Source organism: Sorex araneus, chromosome X (genome assembly GCF_027595985.1).
Source record: "Sorex araneus isolate mSorAra2 chromosome X, mSorAra2.pri, whole genome shotgun sequence".
In the NCBI taxonomy this organism is placed as follows: Eukaryota; Metazoa; Chordata; class Mammalia; order Eulipotyphla; family Soricidae; genus Sorex; species Sorex araneus.
In genome coordinates, this window is record NC_073313.1 from 160,100,175 (window position 1) to 160,112,612 (window position 12,438).

The 12,438-nt window shown below is 54.9% G+C and overlaps 1 protein-coding gene across 1 annotated transcript; it reads left to right on the plus strand.

Annotated features, from left to right (window-relative positions):
• The first annotated feature begins 9,320 nt into the window (after positions 1 to 9,320).
• Positions 9,321 to 12,092, plus strand: LRRC52 (leucine rich repeat containing 52). The gene is made up of 2 exons (XM_004613876.2): positions 9,321 to 9,965; positions 11,767 to 12,092. The coding sequence occupies exons 1-2, from the start codon at positions 9,353 to 9,355 to the stop codon at positions 12,078 to 12,080; spliced, it is 927 nt and encodes a 308-aa protein (XP_004613933.1). The 5' UTR covers positions 9,321 to 9,352; the 3' UTR covers positions 12,081 to 12,092.
• The last annotated feature ends 346 nt before the right edge of the window (positions 12,093 to 12,438 follow it).

The following is a 12,438-nucleotide window of genomic DNA, read 5'->3' on the forward strand; positions in this document are numbered from 1 at the left end:
CTGCACCCCGCCTGGGACCACCCAGCACAGAAGGATCTGGAGGGGCGAGGGAGAGCCTGCAAGTGCCCCCACAGCTACACACACACACACAGAGACACACAGAGACACACACAGAGACACACAGAGACACAGACACACAGACACACACACAGACACACACACAGAGACACACACAGAGAGACACACAGAGACACACACAGACACACACACAGACACACACAGACACACAGACACAGAGACACAGAAACACACATACACAGATACACAGACACACACAGACATAGACACACAGACACAGACACACACAGATACAGACACACAGACACACACAGAGACACAGAGACACAGACACAGACACAAGACACAGACACACACAGAGACACAGAGACAGACACATAGACACAGACACACACAGAGACACACATACACTGTGTAAAACACAAAAATAAAAAGAAAGGGGCGCGCAGGCGGCGAGGCAGGCGAAGGAAGAAGGCCAAACTGGTTGCTCGATCGGTTTATTTCATGTCCATCTCCATTCTCCTCTGATTCTCCTCCTGCTTCTTTCTCCCCCATCCTACTTCATTCTCTCTCTCTCTGCCTCTCTCCCTGCTCTCGGTCTCTCTCTCGATCTGTGGATCTGGCCCCCGTGGATCTGGCCCCCATGGATCTGGCCCCCAACCCACTCTTACAGCCTAGTTAAATCTCCACAGCATGAGGGGGTTGGGGCATACACATAGGTGTGGTCAGCAATAGGGTAAGGTTCTTTTCCCTCAGGGGATGCTTCTCCTAGGACTTAATTCTCTTTCAGCAGGAGGATCCACCCAAGGGCAGAGTCCCATGAATGTGTTTCTCTTCTCCTCAGCCAGCAAACATATAAGAATTCATAATATTAATTATTTTGTATGGACACAATAAGAGATGCATTAAAGCTTATAGAATTGCTCTCCTGGGGCCATCTCAATCTCAGACTACAGTGCTCAGGCCAGATCAGTCTTTCCTATCCCTGGCAGGGTCCCAGTCTCATAATTACTATTGGATCATGACAGCATTTGTCTATGATCAAGCTCTTAACTTATAGTTAAGAATTAGGCACTTTGGCCAGGCCCATCTCGATGCCAGGGTAGCACATAACTCACCGCTTGCCCTGGATCCTTCCCGTCCCACGTCGGTGACCCTACTTTGGGGTGCTAGGAACTGAGGGCAACTGAGGCTTAAGTGGAGAAAACAGATGCCCAGAAGGGAATAATATTCGAGGCCAATTAAGTCTTAAGTTATAAAAACATAATATTGTCTTCTTGTGTCTATACAAAAAAGACATAGCTTTAAAGTAAATTATTCAAAAGGCATAAAGAGGAGAGAAAGGCAATGTTATAATATTCAGTGTCCTAGGAAGTTCTGACCTTACCAATTAACAGAGTTTGATTGAGGGAAGAGCAGATAAACTGGTAGAAATGGTTACAGATAAACAAAGGAATGGGAGTGACTTGGGAGCACTTTGATGGGTGTGACTGATAAACCTAAGCTCCTAGTGGCAAGGGGGAAAGGACAAACCAATGATATCCAACATCTCCCCCTTTTCTGTTTACAAAATTACAAAAATTTGAAATAGAAAGAGGAACAATTCCAAACACAATACAGTTTTATAAATTGTAGTAAAATTTCAGTCCGACCCTTGGCCAGAGCAGTGCTTGTAGTAGTAAAGTGTCCAATTGTCCTGCACTGTCCAAGGGTGAGGCAAGTCACCAATGATGAGTCAGTTAGTCCCATTCTGAAGAAATGAAGTGTCTGGATCAAAATTGAAGAGTTGTTTCTGCAGCAGCAGCAGTAGTGGTCACAGCAATGAGTCCTAGAGGAGCAGCTATAGGAGTCTGATGAATTTCATGAAGTACTGGATCAGGTAGGGAGCACTGGAACAGGAGCATCACAACTTCTGTCAGGAGTCCTTCAGCAGAGGGATGCAGCCATTCTCTGGTCAGGTTCACTGGCAGTCATATCTGTGCAACCTAGCTTATGTTTGGAAAAAATACTTTTTAAAGTTATTAGAGGCTTCGACCATTGGGGTTTGGTACATCTCCACGCCTGTGGATAAAGAGACAGAGGAAAGCTCCAATACAAATGGATATCCTAGAGAGAAATGAGAAGGTGTTCCTGTTAAAAGTCATTCCTTCCTCCTTTGGAAACTGAGGCACCTGTGAATTCCAAGGAAAGGGTAAAAGTAAAGAATTATTAATCCAAAATATGGGGTCCTGGCGTTTTCCATTCTACAACCTGTAAAAGAAGGATACAAGGAATGCTCTTAATGTGGCCTTGTGATATGATAGAGGAGCTAGAGGCCTTTGCTGCAGGCCCTCTGATGCAAACTCCTCCTCTGGTTTCCTTGTGGCTTCCAGCTGAAATCAGCTTGGTGATGGCTTGTGGCTGGAATTTGGAGGGTTGTAAAACTGCAGAGTTCTGAAAGTTAAAGCAGGCAGATGAATTCGGCTCCTGATGGAATGCAAAACGGGACCCAAAGTTTCTTGGTGGGGTTGTCTGTTGAAAAAAAAACATAGCCTTTTCCTCGAGTGAGGAGTCTCCCTGCTATCCAATTTGTCAATTTTAATCCACATAGGAGAATTAGTAGTTTCCTGAGTCTGTGCATTTTCCTGAAAATGCCTTTCAGCTGCTGTATATGGTTCTCCTTAAGGTAAATTTAAAAAGTTTAAAGTGAACAGTGTCAAGGACAAGGAGTCAAACGGGGCATACCTCCTTTTTTTTTTTTTTTTTTTAAACTGTGCTCAAGTCATAGATCCAGTCAGACCAGAATGAGATCAGATAAGAGTAATAAAGGAAAAGGAAAAAAAAATTCAGAGCACTTTTGTAAAACAGCTTGTAGCTGCTGAAGCAATTTTTGAACTATATATAGTGTTTGATGCATTTAGAGACATAGTCATAATACCAGGGAAGAAACCAACAGCATAAACTGAGTTTGAGATGATATTAGCCAGCCCTGCACATGGGCAATGAAAAAACCAATGTGGCAAGTTACAGCCTTTATTGGAAGCTCTTTTCTGGTATCCAAAATAACCTGCTTCATAACCATGCACACACACAAGCAGAAGTATCCTAGTGACAATGCCTTCTGTCCTTCACCAGACTCAGCATCTGTAGTGGCTGAGTGGGTGAGCACCTAGGAATGAGGCATCTCTGTGCCTCCTGGGTCAATAAGCAATTGCTGAGTGAGAGAATAACCACGTACCCACTGGCCCTGAAGCCGTTTTCCTAGAGGTGGTATCTCATGAACTAGAAGTAGAAGTTCACTTCCCCAAAAATAAAACTGTACCAGCCTGAATTTTTGAATAATCTTCTTTGGAAATAGCATATCACCACAGGTTCTGATAAAAAACTTGAGATTCAGTTGTCCAGACTGAGTTCCTGACTGATGGTCTTTGGAATTAAGACTAGAAACTAGACAAGGCTTTCTCCACCTCTGACCTGACTGAGGCCTCTCAGGGTAGCTGAGCCCTTTTATACAAAGTTCTGCTTGGTTTGCCAGCGCAAATTCACCAATAGACACAACTCTTTGATTCCAAATTTCCTTACTTTTATCCTGGCTCAAAACCTGATGCCCATTAGGTACAGAACTCAGCTCCGCATATCCCATACGCGGGATAGCTTCCTGTTCCCTGAACTCAGCCGCTTGTTGCTGAGATTCTAGATGCACTCCATGAGTGGAGTCAGAGATTGGCGACGCCTTTACCTTCACTGTCAGGAAATCCTCCAGACAACCATGAAAACCTGATGTGCTGCTTGCAAGATTCACTTGAGCAAGCTCCCTTTCTACCTGGGGGCTCAAATCTTGTCCCTTTACACCAGAATTTAATATGTCGGGACTCTGAGTGGGGCAAATGGTAACTGTATCAGGACAGGGAATATCCAACACATTGCTCCCTGCAGTGGCTGGTTGTAGTGAATCTATTGACTGGAGCTCTGAAGCTCCACACTGGGGAGAAGGGCTGCAGCTGGGAACATCCCCTGGTTTTGCGGGGCCAGCCCCACTGCAAGTTTCCCGAATTGGGGTCAGCAGCCACGCCAAGATTGGAGGGATAATCTCTTGCCCAATGGTTTCCCTTACGGCATCGTGGACAAGGTCCAGGTGGCGCTCTCACAGTGGCATGGTTTGGAGGTGCCCTGCAGTCCTTACGGAAATGGCCTGATCTCCCACAATTAAAACATTTACCCTTATCTTGCCTCTGTATGGCATAGGCCTCAACAGCATTAATACGTGCTTGATGTTTGATAGAACCAACATTCCGACATGCCTTCAAGTACCCCATAATATCCTCCTTCTCCTTAATGGGGAGCAAAATGGCCTGGCAATCCTCATTAGCATTTTCAAAGGCCAATTGTTTGGACAAAAGCTCCTGAGTTTCCTTTCCCTTCACCTGCTTTTCTATGGCTTCCATCAACCTCCCTATGAAGTCTGCATAAGGTTCTGAGACTCCCTGAATAATCTTTATATAGCTTCCCTTGAATTCAGCGTCTGCATCAATCCTCTCCCAGGCCCACAAAGCGGCTTCGCGGACATGAGCAAACACAGCACAAGGCAAGGTGACTTGCTTTTTAGGGTCGTGCCATTTCTCTTCACCTATTAACATCTCATAAGTCAATTTAATCCCTGAAAATTTTCGTCCAGCGTGGCCTAGGCTCTGTAGTTACGCCTTGGCCTCATCACTGAACCACATCCTCCACTGCATATACTGAGAAGGGCTTAAGCACGTCTTAGCAACCACGTGAAAATCTTGAGGTACCCAATGAGCCTTTTTGCTCCAGCCTGTAAGATACTCCTTACAGTACGGAGATGTAGGTCCGTACAAGGCACAGGCCTTTTTAAAATTACTGAGTGAGTCCATTCCTAACCCTTCATAAGATGGAGGCTGATTTTTCTCTAGCTGGATGGGAAAAAAGAGACGGAGCTCATGGGGTCTGGGTGGAATTGACCATTTACGGTCGAGAGGTCTCAGCTGTAAGCTTCTGTCGGGAGTGTGTCCCGAGCGACCTGGAGGCCGCTTGGTTGAACAGCGGCGGCTCCTGTGAGAAGCCTCCTCTACCAAGCCGCTCTCAGACTCAGAATCTGAGGAAGTGGTAGCTGGCTCATCATACCCATCACTTTCCTCTGATTCACTAGAAGTGGAGTCATACAAGGGAGGTGGTGGTCTCTCTGGTCTAACATCAGTAGAGAACGTTAATTCATCAGTGGCAGAGTGATTTTTGCTCTGAGAACGTGTCTGCACTGGAAACGCCTTGAGCTGCTTTCGGGGTTTGGGTACGGGAGCAGCCACGCATTGAGCAGCAGGCTTCTTTCTAGGCTTGGGTATGGGAGGAGCTGAGGGTAAGGCTCTCTCCGTAGTAGAAACTTTCTTTACTTCATCCTCAAATTTAAAATCCTCTCTGTTTAACTCCTGAGGAAAGCCTCCCATAGCATATCTAACTTCCTCCTCCTCGGAGGTATCTTCCAAAGCTTTGAGAATGGAATTAATGATTTCCCAAGTTACCCAGAATTGTTTGGGGATTTTAGCCCCTCCTTTAAATTCCTTAAAGACATTATCCTTAATTTTTTCCCAAACCTTAGGCTCTAAAGTACCCTTATCTGAAAACCAGGGATGAAACTTATAGACAATTTTTAGGCAGGACTGGAGTTGGTCCCGAGAAACACGATGCCCAATTCTCTTTGCAAAATGCTTAATTAATTCAATAAAAAACTTGCCACATTCAGTTTGGCGCGAAAAATTTTGAGCGGACTTCTCACGGCACTGTTTTTGTCCCATCTTACTGGGGCAGTAAGTCTAGTATTTTAATTCACTGCACCACAAAATTCTGTTCTCCCACCAAACTTTTCTAGAGTGGAGTTCTACCGAACGCTATTCTTACCTTTAGTTGCACAGTGGTTGGAGATTCGTGCACGCACAGGGACGCCAGTTGTGTAAAACACAAAAATAAAAAGAAAAGGCGCGGGCGAGGAAAGGGATGCCTCACCGCACCGAGCCAGGCACAGGGCCTAGGGCAGCAGCTGTCTCTCCCGCCACCCGAGTTCGGTAGCCTCCAGCCACTTCCCCCACCCCGGGGAGGTTGATGGCGAAGATGTGGCAGGCGAAGGAAGGAACGGAGCCAAGATGGTTGGTCTCACTTGCAGTTTATTCCAATCTTCCCTCTATACACTCTCCTCTGGAACTCTCTTTTCAAAGTTCTTTTCAACTTTCCCTTACGGTACTTGTTGACTATCGGTCTCGTGCCGGTATTTAGCCTTAGATGGAGTTTACCACCCGCTTTGGGCTGCATTCCAAGCAACCCGACTCCGGGAAGACCCGGACCCGGCGCGCCGGGGGCCACGACCGGCCTCACACCGTCCACGGGCTCGGACCCCACCCGTTTACCTCTTAACGGTTTCACGCCCTCTTGAACTCTCTCAGACACACACAGACACAGACACACAGACACAGGCACACAGATACAGACACGCAGACACACACAGAGACACAGACATACACACACATATACAGAGACGCAGACACACAGACACAGACACGCAGACACACAGACACACACAGAGACACAGACATACACACACATATACAGAGACACAGAGACACAGACACACACACAGAGACACAGACATGCACACACATACACAGAGACACAGACACAGACACACACAGAGACACACACACAGACACAGACACAGACACACACAAACACGCGCGCGCCCCAGGCCAGCAGCCCGGACTCCACGGCGCAGAGCGGGACCCCTGGGTGGTGGGTCCTGGGAAACAAGCCACGCCCGCTTCCAGGGCAGCAGCGAGAGAATCGCCATGTGAGCCGGGTCCCCACCAGCCGGGACCCCGGTTCGATCCCGGGCACCCTTTAGGGTCCGGGGGTCCTGCCTGAGTGACTCCTGGGTGCAGAGCCAGGGGCCAGCTCTGAGGGCCACGGACATGGCCCAGAAACAAAGAAAACATCCCGGCAGACCCAGCAGCCGCGGACGCCCCCGGCTGGGCCTCCTCTAAGGGACACGGAGCTCAGGGCCCAGACACGACGGGCTCCAAATGCCACAGGAGAAGCCCCGAGCACTGCTTGGGAGAGGCCCCCAAAGGGAACAGCCTCCAAGAACGGACTCCGCTTCCCCTGGGGTAGCCCTGCGTCAGGGCCACTGAGGAACATCAGGTATTAATCCCCCGTGCTTTAGGCTTCATCAGTGAAGTGCCCCCTTGTCCTCCCCCCGAGAATCTGACAGTGCTCCCTCGAGCATCCCTAAGCCCCCGAGTTTATCTTTTTGTTTTTTCTCTTTGGGTCCCACCTGGCAATGCTCAGGGGTTCCTCCTGGCTCTGCACTCAGGAATTACTCCTGGCGGTGCTCAGGGGACCCTATGGGATACTGGGAATCAAACCCGGGTGGGCCGCGTGCAAGGCCAACGCCTTCCCCGCTGTGCTACCGCTCTGGCCCCCAACTTAATTGTTGTGTATGTACCGCTGCAGGGAAAGAGAAAAGCAACACGGATGTCCCTGGGAGACAGAGCGTCTCCTTGAGTCAATCTCAAGAGAACTGCCTCCGCCGACACGCTTCCCTCTGTGAACGGTCAGTCGCACCCACGGGCAGGCCTACCCCTCGCACCCCGTCAGGCGTGCTGTAAGCCTGACGGCAGCATTTAACGGGCCACTGTGACCATCAGTCGGGGGCCCCTGTCGCTTTGACCCTGCTGGGGAGGCAGCTCTCGGCCGCCCAACGCGTCACGCACCCACCCGTGAACTCACAGCCCCTCCGGCTCAGGGCAGCAGGACCTTCCGGCCTCTTAACTCTGAGGATTCGGGTCGCCCCGTCCGTGAAGCCCGGACACCCAGATCTTTCTCTTACGGGAACTCGCCCACGCCATTGCCTCACGCCCAGGGGGTGCTGAGCAGGTCACCTTGATCCGCAGGGCCCTGGAGAAGGTCACAATATCGGCGTCCTGGCCGCCAGATGCAGGGGTGGTGTCTCGGGGGGGGGGGAACCTGGCTCCCCCGAACACACACCCACACCCACACTCACCCACCCCCCCACCCCCCCCCCACACGCAGACACACACAGACACACCCATACACAAACACACACAGACACACCCATACACAGACACACACACAGACACACCCACACACAGACACACCCACACACAGACACGACACAGACACACCCACACAGACATACCCACACACAGACACAACACACAGACACACCCACACACAGATACACAGACACACACAGACACACCCACACACAGACACACACAGACACACCCACACACAGACACACCCACACACAGACACGACACAGACACACCCACACAGACATACCCACACACAGACACAACACACAGACACACCCACACAGACATACCCACACACAGATACACAGACACACACAGACACACCCACACACAGACACACACAGACACAGACACACCCACACAGACATACCCACACAGACACACACAGACACACCCACACAGACACACACAGACACACCCACACACAGACACACCCACACACAGACACACACAGACACACCCACACACAGACACAGACACACCCACACAGACATACCCACACAGACACACACAGACACACCCACACAGACACACACAGACACAGACACACCCACACACAGACACGCACACACAGACACACAGACACACACACAGACACACACAGACACACCCACCCACACAGACACACACACACCCATACACACCCATACACAGACACACACACAGGCACACCCACACACAGACATGCCCAGACACACACACAGACACACACACAGACACACCCACACACAGACACACACACACACGTGTCTGCTTTGCGGGTGCTGTTCAGTGACTGTGGAGTGGGGGTCCCTGCCCGCGCCCGCGGTCCACGACCGCCTCTCCCCAAGCACCCTGGACCCAGCCTGGGCAGGGCGGCCGGAAGTGCTGGCCTCAGGAGCTGAGTGACCGTGGGAGTCGGATGCTGTGGCCCTCTGTGGCCCTGTGGTTTCCCTAACTATGCAGGGGGGGGGGGTCCGCTGGCTCCCCTGCCCCCGCCCCGACAGCCGCCCCGGCCCAGGGCGAGGATACTCCAAGGCAGCTCCGCTGCTGTGACATCACAAAGGTGTCGGCTGGCAACGCCCCGTCATGTGCCGCGTCCCCTGGCTCCCCTCCACTCCACTCTGCAGGGACCAGGGAGGACGGACGGACGGCGGCTTGCGGGGCGGGCGTCCCCCTCCCGCTGGGCACTCATGCGCGGGCCCCGCACCGCCTCCTCACGTCCCAGAGCCCGAGTGGCCGGCTGAGTGGCCCCCGCCATGGCCCCCGGGCGCCCGTGGCTGCTCCTGGCCTGGGCGGCGCTGGGGCTGGTGTCCGGGCAGGACTGCCCGTCCCCCTGCGAGTGCCAGGACCAGGAGGTAACCTGCTCGGACCGGAACCTGAGCCAGTACCCGGCGGGCGTCCCGCTGGGCACGCGGCGGCTGCTGCTGGCCGGCAACCAGCTGACCTTCCTGCCGGCGCTGCGCCTGGGGCTGCTCAGCGACCTGGTGGACCTGGACTGCTCCCGCAACCACCTGCGCGAGGTGCTGGACTACACCTTCCTGGGCGTCCACCGGCTGCTCTCGCTGGACCTCAGCGCCAACCGGCTGCGCCGCGTGTCCCCGCACGCCTTCACCACGCTCGGCGGGCTGCTGCGCCTGAACCTCTCGCACAACCCGGGCCTGGGCAGCCTGCACGAGCTGACCTTCGCCAACACCACGGCGCTGCGCCAGCTGGACCTGCGGCACACGGGGCTGGCCACGCTGGACGACGGCGTGGTGGACCACCTGCAGGCGCTCAGCACGCTCTACCTCAGCGGCAACCCCTGGCACTGCAACTGCTCCCTCATGGACTTCACCCTCTACCTGCTCGTGGCGCACCTGCAGCACCCAGGTGAGGGGCTCGAGGGGCCAGAGGAGCGAGGGCACGGCGGGGAGGGCGTTGGCCTGGCACGCGGCCGACCCGGGTTCGACCCCCGGCTTCCAGTAGGGTCCCCCGAGCACTGCCAGGAGGGATTCCTGTGTAAAAGGCCAGGGGTCAGCCCTGAGCATCGCCGGGGGTGGGGAGGAGAGAGGGGGAGAGAGAGAGAGAGAGAGAGAGAGAGAGAGAGAGAGAGAGAGAGAGAGAGAGAGAGAGAGAGAGAGAGAGAGAGAGAGAGAGAGAGAAAGATGGGCCAGAGTGATAGCACAGTGGGGAGGGCGTTTGCCTTGCATGCGGCCAGCCAGGGTTCGATCCCCGGCATCCCACAGAGTCCCCCAAGCACCACCAGGAGTGATCCCTGAGTGCAGAGCCAGGAGTGACCCCTGTGCATCGCCGGGTGGGGGGAGAAAAGAGGGGGGGAGAGAGAAAGAGAGAGACAGAGAAAGATGGGACAGAGCGGGGAGGGCGTTCGCCTTGCATGCAGTCGGCCCGGGTTCGATCCCCGGCATCCCATAGGGTCCCCGGAGCATTGCCAGGAGTGAGCCCTGAGCACAGAGCCAGGAGTCAGCCCTGAGCATTGCCAGGTGTGGCAGAGAATGGCTTTCTGTATGTATATGACTGTGTGAGTGTGTGAGTGTGTGTGTGTGTATGCCTGCATGTGGGGTGGTGCTGTGGTGCTGTGGGTGAGTGTATATGACTGTGTGTGTGTGAGTACGACTGTATGTCACTGTGTGTGTGTGTGTGTGTGTGTGTGTTTGTGTGAGCGTGCACTCGCAGCTTGCCCTGTACGTTCAGTCATTTTTCACACTTGGAAGCAAACGAGATACTGAGCACCAGCAATCTACAGAATCGGGATCTGAACCCGGGTCCAGCTGGCCCCAGACCCACCTCGCTCCCCAGGGCCAGGTCCTGAGAAGTGGGTCGGGGTCACTGCTGAAAGTCACACTGCAGGCTGGAGCGACAGCACAGCGGTGAGGGCATTGGCCTTGCACGCAGCCGACCCGGGTCTGATCCCCGGCATCCCATAGGGTCCCCTGAGCACTGCAGGAGTGATCCCTGAGTGCAGAGCCCGGAGTCAGCCCTGAGCATCGCCGGGTGGGACCCAAAAAGCAAAAGCAAAAAAAAAGTACCTAAATAGGGCCCGGAGCAATAGCACAACGGGGAGGGCATTTACCTTGCACAAGGCCCGCCAGGGTTCAATCCCGGCATCCCACATGGTACGTGGTCCCCGAGCCCTGCCAGGGGTGATTCCTGAGTGCAGGGCCAGGAGTCGGCCCCAGCATCGCCGGGTGGGACCCAGGAAACCCACCAGAAGGATCGAAACTCACCCTGCCTCCCCAGGGCAGTTTCCTGGCCCAGCCCCGCCCGCCCCCAGCAGAGCCCGGTGCCGGTGACGTCCCGGGTCCGGGTCCCGGGCGGGGGAACAGGCAGTGCGGAGAGGGCAGAGGCCAGAGGCCAAAGGACACTCTGGCCCCTCTTGCTGGGGGCCGTGCTGGTGGTGTGGGGGTCCCCGCCCGGCCCCTGCCCGTCCCCCTGCTCGGGGTCCCTCTCATTCTGCAAGACCCGTGTGGAGGGGGGGGCGGGGGGGCGGAACCCGGCTGGAGGGCGGGGCCGGCCCGCGGCCCGCCCGCCCTCATTGGCCAGCCCGCGGCCCGCCCGCCCTCATTGGCCAGCCCGCGGCCCGCCCGCCCTCATTGGCCAGCCCGCGGCCCGCCCGCCCTCATTGGCCGGCCTGCGGCCCGCCCGCCCTCATTGGCCCGCCGTGTCCCCCCAGACGCGGACAACGCTACGTGCCTGGAGCCCCCTGAGCTGGCGGGGTGGCCGCTGTCGCAGGTGGGGAACCCGCTGCGCTACATGTGCGTGACGCACCTGGACGGCCGCGACTACGTCTTCCTGCTGCTCATCGGCTTCTCCATCTTCCTGGCGGGCACGGTGGCGGCCTGGCTGACGGGCGTGTGCGCGGTGCTCTACCAGGGCATGCAGCGGCGCACCGAGGAGGCGGACGACGAGGACGAGCTGGGGCTGCGGCTGGAGGTGAGCCGGCGCATGCTCAAGGTGCGGCCCGAGCAGCACATGTTCTCCGTGTGAGCCGCGGGCACAGCCTGCGCTCGGGTGGGCCGGGCGGGCCACTGCCTGCGCTCGGGTGGGCCGGGCGGGACCACAGCCTGTGTTCTGATGGGCCGGGCGGGACACAGCCTTCGCCCCGTGTGGGCCGGATGGAACCATAGCCTGTGTTCTGTATGGGCCAGGCAGAACCACACGCTGTGTTCTGTATGGGCCGGATGGAACCACAGCCTTGACTCTCTGTGTGGTCCGGGCGGGACCACAGCCTCGGCCCGTTGTGGGCCTGGCAGAACCACAGCCTTCGCCCCGTGCGGGCCGGACCAAACCACAGCCTTTACCCCGTGTGAGCCGGGCGGAACCACAGTGTGTGTTCTGTATGGGC